At 38.4% G+C, this 15,016-nt stretch overlaps 1 protein-coding gene across 5 annotated transcripts in view; it reads right to left on the bottom strand.

Moving 5' to 3' along the window:
* Positions 1 to 692: 692 nt before the first annotated feature.
* The window catches only part of ptprua (protein tyrosine phosphatase receptor type Ua), a 232,253-nt gene continuing 217,929 nt past the window's right edge, over positions 693 to 15,016 (bottom strand). For all 5 annotated transcript variants that reach the window (XM_047816652.1, XM_027143997.2, XM_047816651.1 and 2 more), the window contains 5 exons: positions 11,950 to 12,264; positions 6,345 to 6,470; positions 4,785 to 4,942; positions 2,844 to 2,979; positions 693 to 1,792 (listed from right to left, as the gene is read on the bottom strand). In XM_047816652.1, coding sequence (XP_047672608.1) covers positions 1,730 to 1,792; positions 2,844 to 2,979; positions 4,785 to 4,942; positions 6,345 to 6,470; positions 11,950 to 12,264 — 798 coding nt within the window. In that variant the 3' untranslated portion in view covers positions 693 to 1,729. The remainder of the gene's footprint in view (positions 1,793 to 2,843; positions 2,980 to 4,784; positions 4,943 to 6,344; positions 6,471 to 11,949; positions 12,265 to 15,016) is intronic.

Below are 15,016 nucleotides of genomic sequence, written 5' to 3'. Positions count from 1 at the left end.
AGATAGATAGATAGATAGATAGATAGATAGATAGATAGATAGATAGATAGATAAATAGATAGATAGATAGATAGATAGATAGACTGTATATATGATACTTTGCTCTATAACAGATTATCTCATTGATGAACGTTAGACTTTAGCCCAAAGTGTGACACTGACTAAACCCAATACTGATAGAAATGCCTCACTGAAAGAACCATGTTCATGCTTGGCTTCGTTTGTAAGCATGCCATGCTTATGCAGTGTTGAACAACACTGTTGCACAGATTTAGGAATTACAAAAGGCTTCTCTTTATCCTAGAAAGAAAATCCTGCAGTGTATCTGTCTATAGATAACGAGCTGATTAAGACACATCTAATTAAATGATAAGAACAAATGAAGTAAGATATTTCCCATATTTACTTTAAAGAATACTAGACTCATTTGGATAGTCCATCTCACACACACACACACACACACACACACACACACACACACACACACACACACACACACACACACACACACACACACACACAAGCTTATGCTCATACTTGTATGTATTACTATCATTCGAGGACTTTCCATTAAACCTGTCAGCTGTTCTTATCCTTTTTTTGGACACACACTGTTATTTTTCCATTCGGCTATAACTGTTCTAACAAGAAAGTGCTAAAATAAAAAAAAAAAACAACATCAAGAAAAAAAGCAACATCATAATATTTTATTTCTTCATAATGTCCCTTATTCAGGAAAGGAAACACAACAAATAAATAGAAATTTAAAAAGCATCTCTTCTCATGATTGCCTCTCACCTTCTTCCCATAACAGCAAATGTATAATTTTTTTCCCCCTAATATTTTTACACTGGTCTTGAGGAAAGCAAAGATACTGCACAAGATGGCCAATAGAGCACATAGATCTGAGATTGCAATGAGACACGAACAGTACAACAGGCATGCTGATGCATGAGTGGTCCTCTTTTTAATACACAGGCACATGAAAACAAATATACTGGCATGTCAGTGACAACATTTAGAAACGGATTTGTAAAATACCCATGTTATTTACACAAAGCAATAAATTAACTCAAGACCACCTTTGCATCGCTTCTGGACTGCCATCGCTTCTGAGTGACTGACACTGCGCCCAAATCCAACTTAAAAAAAAAAAAAGAAATCTGCTGTATAACACATTTCTTAGCACATTACTTACAGTATTCCAAGTCCTTTCAGAGCAGTCTTTATGGAAAGCAAAAAGTTGCTTATCATTTATCCACCATATGCAGAGAATATGAATACAAACACTCTACATATATCTATTTTTTTTCCTTTTTTCTTTTTTTTTCTTTTTTTTGCGTAGCAGTCTTGCCGTTGTATTGGCTTGGTTAGAATATGATGTGTTCGTCGTGCTCAGTGAATAAGGCAGAGATTGGCTGAGCTCCAGGAATCAAAATCAAAGCACAGTGACCATTACCTTGTAGGGTATTGGACATGGCATTTCCTAGAAGAGTCTGTAAAGATTACATTTTTGCCTGATGAAACAAAACAAAATGTATAATACAAAGGTGAAAGAATCAGGACTCCTACTGCCTGTTCCTCCGTTTGCTTGGGTTTGTCGGTTTCACCACAGACAAGTTCATTTATCCAGGACCGAAAGACCAGTACAGGAAAGAAAAAAGACGTTGAAGGCGTCAGAAAGGCTCGGCTTCTCTTCCATCGGGTTCTCTGCTCACTAGTTCAGGTGTTATCTGACCTCCACACAGTCTAGGTACTCCAAAGCCAGGTCATAACAGAACCGGTACTGCTCCTGAAAAGAAAAGAAAAAATAGCAGCAATCAGATTTGGCATGATGGAAAATGATCACATTTTCTGAGCTGAAGAAGAAGAAAAAGAAGAAGTAAAAGAAGAAGAAGAAGAAGAAGAGAAGGACGAGCAGGAGGAAATGATGAAGAGTGATGAAGGAAGAAGAAGGGGAGGAAGAAGAATGAAAATGATGCAGAAGTACAAGAATACAACATTACTGTACAGTGACATGCACAATGCACCAATGAGAAAGGATAGTAACCAATGAGCCTAGAAGAAACTAATAGTTCATTGGTTAAGGTGTTGGACTACTGATAGGAAGGTTGTGAGTTCATATCCCACAAGCTGCTACTCCTGGGCCCTGAGCAAGGCCCTTGGAAATTTCAATTTCTCAGTTGTATAAATGAGATAAATGTAAGATGCTCTGGATAAAGACGACTGCCAAATGCTGTAAATGTAATGAAAATACAATTTTTTTAATAACTCTTATTTTTAAACTCTATGCAACACTTTAGACTCATGATATGTGACTTTAGACACGAGTCTAAAGAATCTCTACTTCTGCCACAAATTCCTCTTATTGTTTAGTTGGCATATTGTCATTTTTCCCCAATCTCTGTGCTGTGTTTTTTCGTTTTTTTAGGAGTTTTGTAGTCGTTGCTAATTGGGAATCAGCTGTGCTGTGATAGTGTTTGTCTTTTTAAATAGATTTTAATGATTCATGAACATATACATACACAAGGAGTATAAAGAGCATTTTTTTTTTTTGAAATGGTTATTTCCTGTTAGTTTTGCCTGTGAAATAAGTTTCATGCCTTCACATATTTAGACCTCTGGGATGATTATGGGATCTTATGAAGTTTCCATGTGGAGTATAAAAGCAGTAAGCACCACTCAGATGAGCAGTAAAGCACCTCAGATGTGTTCAGATGTTTTGAGGTGTTTTGACTAATCTTATACTCACAATCCTCTTCTCAATGAACAATTATCCGCAATATATTACAGACTTGGCACTGATTTGTAAAATATGTGGCACGGCACAATCTGCAATTTACCAGAGTCTCCACCATGTTAGACTTGGAGTTCCGGAGAGTCTTGACAGCGTAGAAGACATCCACCATGCTGTGGTGCCTAATCATCTCCATTATCATGGTGCAAGCACAGAACGTGCCACTGCGCCCACCTCCGTTCCTGAAAGACACACAGTCAACGTTCCCTTTTTTAAAACCATTTTAACAAAGAAAGTTTGTTGAGTGTGTGTGTGTGTGTGTGTGTGTGTGTGTGTGTGTGTGTGTGTGTGTGTGTGTGTGTGTGTGTGTGTATGTATGTGTGTGTGTATGAGAAAGAGAGTGTGTGTGTGTGTGAGAAATAGTGTCAGTGTGAGTCCGTTTTTGTGTGAGTGGGTGAGCGAGAGTTTGAGTGTGTGAGGGTGTGAGTGGGTGAGTGAATGTGAGAATGAGTGTGTGAGTGTGTGAGTGTGTGAGTGAGTGTGTGTGTGTGTGTGTGTGTGTGTGTGTGTGTGTGTGTGTGTGTGTGTGTGTGTGTGAGTGTGTGTGTGTGGTGTGTGTGTGTGTGAGTGTGAGTGTGTGTGTGTGTGTGTGTGTGTGTGAGTGTGAGTGTGTGTGTGTGTTTTGGTATGGAGTTTAATCTACTAGTTCAATACAATGTTTTCTTGCAGGATTTAAGCCAGTGGCTCAGTATAACTACACTTAATGCATAAGTAAATGAGTGTAGAAAAAAGGCATCTGGAAACTAATATAGTGAGAAACAGTTAGGCTTCTATCGGACCATCAACAGGAAACAGAATGTTTCAGTGTAAGCAAGTACATCGAAAATTGGGTGCTGTTCACCGGAGGGAAAACACAGCACAGAAAGAAATAGAGAATAGTTTTCACAGAAGGCTTTGCTGTTCATTTAGGACAAAAGTCTCATTGCTTTGCAATCGCACATTTTTGACTAAATAGCAGACAGTTTTCCTGGGAAATGAGAATCAAACTATCTGATGTCACCATGAATGTTCCTCTCAAGGTTCCTCTCAGTGTTTGTTCCTCATATCGTCTCAGAGAGTTTTTCCTGACCACCATCACCTCTGGCTTGCACTGAATCATACAGTATATTTTTGTAAAGCTATAAAGTTCCAATGACGCATTGTTAAAAGCGCTATAGAAATAAGACAAGTTTGAATCGATTTGAAAAGAAGGAATCACAGAGAAATAGACTTTTAGAGGTTAAAAGTCGTAAGGCAAAAATATAGCGTGCAATGAACTAGGATTAGTGTGAGGTTAATAGCCCAGAGGTTATTAAGCTGACTGGAAGTCTAATTAATGCATAAACTAGGAAAAACTGACCAACGGATAAAGGCAGAGTCCTGTTCCCATCTCAGGTCAGCGTGCAGAAAAGCCACAGGCTATGAAAATTTATACACTGAAAGGGGAGGAATGGATTAATTGCCTGAAGCAGCTTCATCCTTATGGGCAAGATGAGAATTACAAAAATCACTGTCATGAAGCATGATTCAATCAATTCAATTTATTTTATTTGTATAGTGTTTTTAACAATGGATATTGTCTTTAAAGAACATAAGAAATATTGTACAGAAAGTTCCAGATTAATATTAGACTTATATTTAAATGTTTTTGTATTTATCTCTAATGATCAAGCCTGAGGTGACTGCGATGAGGAAAAACTCCCTTATATGGAAGAGGAAGAAACCTTGAGAGGAACAGACTCAAAAGTGAACCTCATCCAGAAGGGTGTGATTATAAACTGTTATAAACACCCTAAATAATGTGCTTTCTACAGTCAGATACAGTCTGACAATTGTGTATTGATTACAAGGTTGTTGTCCTCAAAAACCACTTGTAGTTAGCGTCTTCTCTTTGAATGTCTGAATCTTCATGAAGCGAACACAACTGGAGCTGGTACATCTCTAAATGTCTCGAGATTTATTTTTAAAGAAAAAAAAAAAGACAACCACTGAACTTTGGGAAACTCACAGGCAGTGAACCACAATGCGACCATCACCACACTCCCTCTGCCAATTTTGTACTTGAGCCAGCAGAGTGAGAAAGGCCTTTTTGGAGTCTGGGATATCCCGGTAGGCTGACCAGCGCAGGAACTGGAAGTGACGCACCACCAGGTTACCCTCCTGCAGCTTTAAAAACAAAGAGTACAAGACAAAAAAACAGAGAGCTAAATAAACATGACAGGACGGTTGCACAGATATAACTTTAGTATTACTTTTCATCACTGAAAAGTTTTATGGTAGAATAACAGTGAATTTGTATGTCTGCTGCAAATTAATAGAGTTTCTGGTTTGATTGTCTGCTCAGGTGTTTGTTTCTATTCAGCACTAAAGAAAATACATGCTCAGATCATGGTGGATGAAGGAAAACTAATAGTGTTCATTTTACTTAATTTAATTTAAGTCAGAGGGGGCACGGTGGCTTAGTGGTTAGCACGTTCGCCTCACACTTCCAGGGTTGGGGGTTCGATTCCTGCCTCCGCCTTGTGTGTGTGGAGTTTGCATGTTCTCCCCGTCTTGGGGGTTTCCTCCGGGTACTCCGGTTTCCTCCCCCGGTCCAAAGACATGCATGGTAGGTTGATTGGCATCTCTGGAAAATTGCGAGTGAATGTGTGCCCTGCGATGGGTTAGCACTCCGTCCAGGGTGTATCCTGCCTCGATGCCCGATGATGCCTGAGATAGGCACAGGCTCCCCGTGACCCGAGAAGTTCGGATAAGCGGTAGAAAATGAATGAATGAATGAATGAATGAATTTAAGTCAGTCGCATGGAACTGATGTGAATTTAAATTCACAAGCTTTTTTTTCCAGTCTACAAGAAATAAATGTAAAATTCAATTTTTTCTCATTAGAATTCCTATAAACTTTGCATGCAGTTTATTCAACCACTGATCACTGATCATCACGTGAACTCCTCTGTCTTCTCTGTTCATCATTAGCATGTCTGCCCCACTCTTGATCTTGCTCAACAAGCCATCCTGACTTATAGAGTTAATGACAGGATCAACTCGAGAGGAGTTCCTCATCCTCGATTTCTCCCTTTGGTCTCTTGAAGAAGCAGGATGAGGATTATTTCTGATGCAATGTAAGTCTGCTTTCCTTCCTTGTTAGGTACATTAGCCATGTTTAGTCACAGCAAAACCACTCGCCAAACTAAATAAGGTAACCTGGAATGCTGAACACGTCTTGGCTGATCTTTCCGACTCTGTCTACATGATTAACAACAGTTTTAAGATGCTGCTGCAGATATACCTGCACTGAATTCATTTACAACAGCTCTTCTCTAAAAAAGATTAATTAAGCAATTAGCCCGTTAGTCCATTAGCCATGAAACATTGGCTGTGGACTCGAAAGAAGTCAGAAGTAGTTCGAGGTCAGTGTAGCATTTTAATAAGGTCAACATTTTCACTGGGTTTTATAATTGAGTGGAATCAGTGTTAACCCTTCTCTCTATAATGACGGGAACAGGTTTAACTGTCAGGCTAAAGGAGTGCACTTTATATTCCAGAGCATTTTATTATCTGTTTCCTTTACCCGTGTGATGTTATTCACTCGAAATAGTCGGGTGATGACATCATCATCTGTGGACCTGGAGAGCAATTCAACTGTCATGGGTCCGAACTGCTGCATGCCAGTCTCAGGCCAGTACTGCAGACAAGGCTGAGAGAAGGGGAGAAGAGAAACATGATTAAACTTGTAGATCAGGAGAGCTGATAGGCCACACCCACATTCAGCCAGTGTTGTATAAAGTACTAGAAAGCAATACTTGAGTAAAAGTACAAGAATCGTACTAGAAAAAGACTTCGGTAGAAGTGAAAGTCACCTTTTAGAATATTACTCAAGTAAAAGTCTTAAAGTATCTGATATATACTGTACTTAAGTATCAAAAGTAATTTTCTCATATTTAATGTACTTAAGTATTTGAAGTAAAAGTAAAAAGTATGTGTAAAAAAAAGTACATGAAAAAAGTTCATGTATGTGTGCATATTCTACAAACAGTGTGTCCAATGAATTCAGTCATTAATATAAAAATAATCACAAGACAAAGACCAAATCAATAAATGTTTTTTTTCTTTAGTATTGATATTGCTTTAATATTTTGTTTGTGCTATCAACTCTGGTAATAAGAATAGTGACATTTCACTGCTTTTGGTTGCCGCCGTTATAGATAAATGCCTCCAGCTCTGACTGCGCGTGCAGGCTGCGTGTGCCTGTGCTTCTCCGTAGAGCGTGCGGACGTGCGTAATGCAATCTAGGAGCAGTGATTCGTCAAACCTCCCTTATTGCAGTCGCACACATTTCTTCTGATTTTATTTTGTAGTAACGAGTAACGAAGATGCTTATTGGAAATATAACGGAGTAAAAGTATACATTTTATCTAGGAAATGTAGTGGAGTAAAAGTGAAAGTTGACATAAATAAATAGCGAAGAAAAGTACAGATACGTGAAATTTTTACTTAAGTACGATAACGAAGTATTTTTACTTCGTTACATTACAACACTGCATTCAGCCATGCAATACTTCAAACAAATATATTTCATAATTTTAACTATGAGAATAATTTAAACCTGAGTGACCATTAACTACGGATGAATAAATGAATGCGACGAGTTGATGTTGACACTTTTTACCAGTCGATTTGGAAATAGAAAAACGATTAATGGGACATTATTTATCAACATAAAGAAATGAATGAACATTTTATCATTTCAGTCTGAAAATTAGTAAGGACACTGTTGGCTTTCTGGGATTTCTCTCAAACGTGAGAACAGCAGAAAGTGGAGAACAACAAAAACATGGAACAACAAAAAGTCAACGATTAAGTTAAGGATTCTGTTCAGCAAATTACTGACGGTTCTACTGAAGATGGACAAAACTATCTTTATGAAGAGTCAACACAATGAAAAGTCATTGATATTGCCTCAGTAGGCTAAGTAAAAACAGAAAACTAGAAAATCTTAAAGCCCTGTGTGTCTACATTCATATGAGCCATTAAGCACCACTGTAGAGTGTGACATGACACAGAGATTCAATACTGAACACAGACACATTGATCCATTTATTGGCTCTGATAAAAAGAGTTAATGAACTTTGTCTTTGTTCTGCAAGGGTCTTACCTTTGTACTTAGTTCTCAAAACCAAACAAATGAACAGTGTTCCTATTATTCATGTGTGTATTTGTTATCTGTTCCTTCTGTTCAAAGTAATTTATTCATATTTGGTTACATCCTTCCATCATACAGTAAACCGCTTTCTGCTTTGCAATTTATTCTAATACACGACACGCCAAGCTTCGAAGCGTATTTGTGCTTAAATTTGCATTTTACAGTGGGAGGAAGATAAGGACACAACAAGCAGAATGATATGCACACATGGATTATAGCAAAGGCGAGAGGAGAGGAAGCTGTGAACACTGGGGGGAGAAATGACTGATTGGGAAAAAGGGAGGGGGGAAAAAAGCATTTAATCGGAGAAGAGAATTAATTTGTGCCACCTCGATTTCCTCCATTTTTCATTTGTAGCCTAGAGAGATAGAGCAGACCTAACGTTCTTTTTTCCCCCCTTAACGCTTATAGTCTGCTCGGGCTTCAAAAGCAACACAGTCAATGTCAGGCTGCTTTTAACATCTGAAACACACAAATAGATAGAGGGAGGGGAGCAAGGTTGAAGTGACAGGGGCATGGGAAGAGTGCTGGAAGCATGTTAATGCCTTGTCACAGTGATGGAAGCGTATAAACTGGGTGGAGGGAGAAAATGTTGATAGTATTAAGATTTACATACACACAATTTTAGTAACACATTCTATCACACACACACACACACACACACACACACACACACACACACACACACACACACACACACACACACACACACACACAATTAAACTGGGACAGGAAATGTGACAAGCAATTTGTTACATGAAGGAAAAAGGTGAAACTCAAACACAGTCCTCAAATGGGATGAAAGATGGATGGGAAGAAAGATACAAAAAAAAATCCCGTTGCCTTAAGGCATACAATAGCAAAGCTGACACAGAAGCCTAAGTGATTCCAATTGTAATCGGGATAACTAGCAACTGTTAAATTATCTACAGCATGTGTTTGCTGATGTCCGCAACATATAAAGATACACAGTCTCTCACATGGTAGAAATGGCAGTTGTAATGTATGAATGATAAACAAAAATATCATCCAAGCATGAATGTATGAAAAATTTAGCCTGCGGAAGAAAACTCATCACCTGAGTGAGAAACACTGCAAAGTAATTAGTTGAGTCAAGAGCAAAGATGAAGATCCTGTTCATCCCATTACTGACAGTCCTACAGGAGACACTATACGACCTTAAGTATGTGGTTCTTCTGCTACAAAGCTCACGTTTGTCTAGAATGTCTTTGTATGCTGTATCACTTTGGCTATATAGTGTAAGACTAGAGTCTGAATAATTTATAAAGTGTTATAATTTGTCTGTTATTTGCCACTTTAACAAACAAGATCATTCATTTATTTATCTTTAGTAAATTCTATAAACATAGACATTAAACATAGAATAATGGCTGAATGGGCAGGGCTTCTCACTCACTCATTTTCTACAGCTTATCTGAACTACCTCGGGTCATGAGGAGCCTGTGCCTATCTCAGGCATCATCGGGCATCGAGGCAGGATACACCCTTCAACCGTCTTTATAACCTGTCAATCTGTAGGCTATAATGAAATTTTACTATTAATCTAGACATGCGTTATACAGCCAAAAGTGTGGATTCCTGACAATTACACTCATATGTGCTTGCTGAACATCCCAGTCCAAATGTACTCTCCTTTGCTGTAATAAGCTCTAATCTTCTCTTCTGAGAATTCTTTCCACTAGATGTCAAAATTTAGCTGTGGGGATTTGTGTTCATTCAGCTTCAAGAGCATTACTAAGATCAGACACTGACTATGTCCAAGAGCATAAGGTCTGGGGTTCAGTCTGTGTGCCAGTTCATCCCAAAGGGGTTCAGTGGGGTTGAGTCAGAGTCAGGGCTCAGTGCAGGACTCTCGAGTTCTTCCACTCCAACTTTCACACACAATGTCTTTATAGAGCTCAGTGCTTTGTGCACAGGTGCATTGTCATGCTGGAACAGGGTTTGAGTCATTTAGTTCCATTCATTCATTCATTCATTCATTCATTTTCTACCGCTTTATCCGAACTTCTCGGTTCACAGGGAGCCTGTGCCTATCTCAGGCGTCATCGGGCATCAAGGCAGGATAGACCCTGGATGGAGTGCCAACCCATCGCAGGGCACACACACACACTCTCATTCATTCACGCATTCACACACTACGGACAATTTTCCAGAGATGCCAATTAACCTACCATGCATGTCTTTGGACTGGGGGAGGAAACCGGAGTACCCAGAGGAAACCCACGAGGCACGGGGAGAACATGCAAACTCCGCACACACAAGGCGGAGGCGGGAATCGAACCCCGACCCTGGAGGTGTGAGGCGAACGTGCTACCCACTAAGCCACCGTGCCCCCCATTTAGTTCCAGTGAAGAGAAATTTTATTGTTAAAGCATCCAGAGATATTCTAAGCAATTGTGTGTTGAAGGAAGAAGCACAGGAGAACCACAGAGTCAAACATGGCCATTGTGAAAAATGTTCTTGAATAAAAATGAATTGAATTGAATATCATTTGTAATGAAGACCATGTATTCAAAGATTTGCACTACTGCCCTCTGACTTGTGGATTCGGAAAAACATGCCAATGTTCATCAAATTAACTGTTTTAGTGATTGTTGAATCATTGAATTGCACTAATTGAACGTTTTTCTTATATCGTCCATATACCACGCAGTGTAGTAGAGTTTTCACTACGGTAATCAAAATGTAGTTGAGAAATTCCACAGGAAGCATTTTTCAGAAGAAAAGCAATGCAATTACGCATAAATTTCGACATTTGGAATCATTTATCATGTTCGCCTCTGCAACTAGAAACCAATATAAAACAGACCAGTGGGAAAAGCAGTAAGCTGGTGCTGTGCCGAAATCTTCCTTCGCCTCAGCGTGAATGTGTATTTCCCCAGTACCCCTAACATCTGTTCACTTTAATAACACCAGTTTCTTACAGGAATAAAAATTGTGCCCTATTTACATTAAACAGATTTTGCCTTAATCCAAGTCTTGGTGTAAAATTTAAACGCTGCAAAATATCATATAGAGTTTGCTATCAGCTCAGGCTAAGACTGTAATATTTAATATCAATGTGTTCTAAAAAATGCTTTTATTAAGAAACAGTATGGAAATGAAGAAGAAAGCAACACTGAGTAACATTGAGTGGCAGAGTGGTGCAGCTGGAGTAAGGGATTAAGGCTGACATCTTTATTTAATGGTAAACTATAGCACTTTTAAAAGGGAAGTGTCTTTAATTTCCTGTGATGTGGATTAAACATGTTGCTCACTATGGATATTTGCAATGACAGACAAATTTCAGCCTGAGAAACTGTACGATTAGTCATTGTTTCCTACGTTTGTGGTAATATTGTGTGTTCAGTATTGTACGTTAATAATATCTCGTTGTTATTACTTTCAAAATAATGTTATTGTAATTACATTATGTACTGTATATTGTTACATGTGCTTTTTAATTTGTGTGCTCAATTCTTTATTTCTTTTCTTTACCCCCCACTACTCTTATGTCTCTGACTTTCCTTCTACAGGTGGGTCCTTGTGGTCTTTGAGGTAATCATCAATTGGCCTTGATGCTTTTTACTCAATTTCGACTCTCTAACATATTTCAAGACATGATATTATGAGATAGTATGTCATAATTTCAGCTCAGTATCTTGTTTGTACAAGACATCAAGACAATACATCACTATTGCAGCACCTGGGAAACTTTTTTCAAGATAGTATGTTGTTATTTTAATTAAAACCTGTTGTATTTAGTGTATTGTGCCTATTCTACCTTGTTACCTGCACTTACGGCTTAAAGTGAAGACATGAAAGTTTGTTACATACTATATATGTGTGAAAGTCTAGACGGTACAGTTTTGTAGTCCAAACTGTAGTGAGCATATTTAATTTTATGGCTTGCACTGTGATTCTAAGACAAGTCAATGCAAAGTGATTGAGAAGGAATTTCGTAGTAACGCACCCAGGCAGAGTTGGACTGGTTGATCTGGTTGAGCATGACAATGGAGGTGCAGCCGTAATCAAACACCAGCCTCCAGAAGTCTCCAGTGGTGTTGGGCAGAGGGTGAGGCGTCACCACAAAGGTGGCAGGACGAAGAAAACTGTCCATCAGCGCAGCGTTGATGTAGTCACCACCGTCTACATCTATGGTGACCAGGAATGCCAGGGCTCGGTCAGGAGGCAGAACATCCATGCTCCTGTTCTTCTCTCGGTTTCTGGGCAGCAGAGAAACACTGCACTCCTCGACGTCCAAGTGAGGGGTCACAGAGTTCAGCGTCTGACAGTCAAAAAACAAGCAAGAAAAAAAAAGCAGAAAAGAGAAGACACGATTTAAAAGCAGATGAGGAAATATGGGAAGGAATGCTTGGTGGAAGAGGATAAAATTAGTGAATAAACAAAGATTGTATAGAAAACATGTAATACAAAGAGTCTCCTCAGAATTCAGAATTTTTGTAAAAATCAAAAAAGGAAGAAAATTTTATTGAATTTCATTTGTAATGATCAATTCAGAAACGAATGGCAAACAGATTGCTCTAACACTTCTCCACTGTAAGACTCCACTGTATTTCATGTGTCAGTTTTAATCATTTAAAAGGTTTCCTAATACAGTATTTGTGATGGAATTACAACAACACTCATTTTTCTAATATTTTCCATACACCACCAACTTTAGTAGTGTTTGTTAATATGGTAATGGAAATAGAAGAAAAGCAGTGCAATTACACATAGATTTCATGACATTTGGCATAATTTTAAAAGTGAAAGCAGGATTTAAAAGCCAGTGAGGGAAAAGAAAGAGATGGAAAATGCTAGAAGAATACTTTATAGATAAATTAAAAAAGGAGAAAATTGTTTGATATTAAAAGTGGTGTTTTGTGCAAAAATAAAAATTTTGTACAGAAACAAAAAGCCTCATGTATTTGACGTGGTGTCAAAAATTGTGCTGTATTAAGAACATTGATATTTCTGACCAAGTACTAAATATTATGGACTGTAATGTGTCTGTCTGTGTTTTCCCCTTGTTTCTGTCTGCCGTCTCTCCCTGGTATTAATTGTTTTGCTCCGCCCACTCATTGCTCACCATGGACACTAATCACATTCCATCTCTTCCCCAGGTGTCTTGTCTTTGTCTCTAATCGTCTCTGCTTTGTTATTGGCTCCTGTCCACTATATCTACTCTGTTCACTTACCGGTTGTTGGTCGTTGTTTGTGTTTGCATTTGGTCTGTGTCGTTCTCTGTTCCTGTTCAGTGTCCCGATCTGTTTTGCCTGCCTACTGTTTGTTTGTGTTTTGTTTATTAAATCCTTAAACTGCATTTGGATCCTCACTCGCCTTTGTCTCACCGTGACAATGGACAAAGAAAAACAGGACAACAATTAACAAACCTTTACTTTTGTCAGGAAGGTGGTAAAAAAAAAATAGTGCAAGTAATTTTCAAGTAATTTTCAAAATATTTTGTGTAGGTATGGTTTTGATTATGCAGGATTTCCATAATATTCTCTTTTGACATAATCTCTACTGATTGGTTGTGGCTGTGCTGCTGTTTTTTCCTTGTCAAAAATCTGAATCTGGACCAAATGTGTTCTCCGAAAAAACACGCCTCGTTATTGTCATTGGTTCCCGACTATTTGTGTACTAGTTTTGTAGTTCAAGTTTATTTCCCTAACTTGTGTGACACAGCTTTGACCTACTGGCTGTAAACATCTACTGTATGATAAAAAGAATTCCTAGACAGATTCAACACGTGCTCTTCAGACTCATGGATTCATAATCATTCCTTCAGATTTAGGAAGTGTGTGGTGAATCTTATACCCAGCAATCCCTATGACACACACTGAATTCACTGAATATTCAAAATACTGAATCAAACCATATGATACTTTAGGTTAGTCAGAGGTCTACAGAAACTGCTGGGACTTTTATACAAAAGCAATTAAGCAGAGTGGAGGCTGTGCAGACAATAAGCCCGTGTTGATGTGAGAGGTCAGAGGAGATGGTTCACTTGTGAGGAAGTTTGGTATTGGAATCATCAAATGGAGAATTTAAATAGGCTCCCGATTTAAGATTCCCTTTATTTAGTTACATAAACATTACAGCAAAGCAACATTCTTTTCTTTGCATATCCAAGCTTGTTAAGAAGTTGATGTCTTATTCCTCAACCTTATAATTTGAACCTAAAGCCTTAACCGTTGTTAACACCACTGTGCCTTGTTGCAAGAATGTACATGCTATGATTAACATTCCTATAAATTGTGTTTGAGATCAGTTTGATGAGGCAGAAAAAGCTCTCAGCATGTAGATCTCTGATCATGCTGGTGCACAGAGGATTATTTTTCGGTAGAAAGAGCATGAGTGCTACTAATAAGGCTTCAGTAGCAGCACACATGGAGGGCTTGCGGCTTCCAGAAAGTGGACAGTAAGAACTTCCTAATATCAAGACATAATGATTTAGATTGCAGGGTTAGTGCTTTAGCTGATTATAATGGTGTTTATAATGAACCAGCACATTACAAGTCCATCAAACAATGGGATTTGAATGACAATAGTGTAGATTACTGAAGCCACCATGGCTAATGTCAATAGCGCGCAGATGGGGCATTTCAAAATAGCATACATTGCATTATGACTGTCAAGGTATAGCAACGTAGTGACGGAATGGCATCCATTGCAGGCCTGCGACACATTACGAGCTAAATGAAGGCTATAATATTTTCGTGCAAAAAAGACAGAGCAATATGAATGCAGCTGATGTAGCTCATTAAGATAAGCACTAAGCATTTAAAGCCAGAGAAATAGCTGATGAAATCAAATCAATGGTCCGTCTAACTATCTGTTATCTGCTGGTCATATTTACACACCGAAGATGCTTAGAATAATGCCTTGTTATACATTAAAAGCATAATTTCAACTGAAGGACAATTTGACACAGAATATAACAGATTGAACAGAATTTAATTAATTGACCTATAAGTACTAACTTGGACATTAGAGCAATATTCAAGAATTGGAATACTATTGATAAGTTGATT

This window comes from Tachysurus fulvidraco, chromosome 7, assembly GCF_022655615.1.
Source record: "Tachysurus fulvidraco isolate hzauxx_2018 chromosome 7, HZAU_PFXX_2.0, whole genome shotgun sequence".
In the NCBI taxonomy this organism is placed as follows: Eukaryota; Metazoa; Chordata; class Actinopteri; order Siluriformes; family Bagridae; genus Tachysurus; species Tachysurus fulvidraco.
The sequence above is the reverse complement of the archived record's forward strand: the minus strand, read 5'-3'. Positions and strand labels throughout refer to the sequence as shown.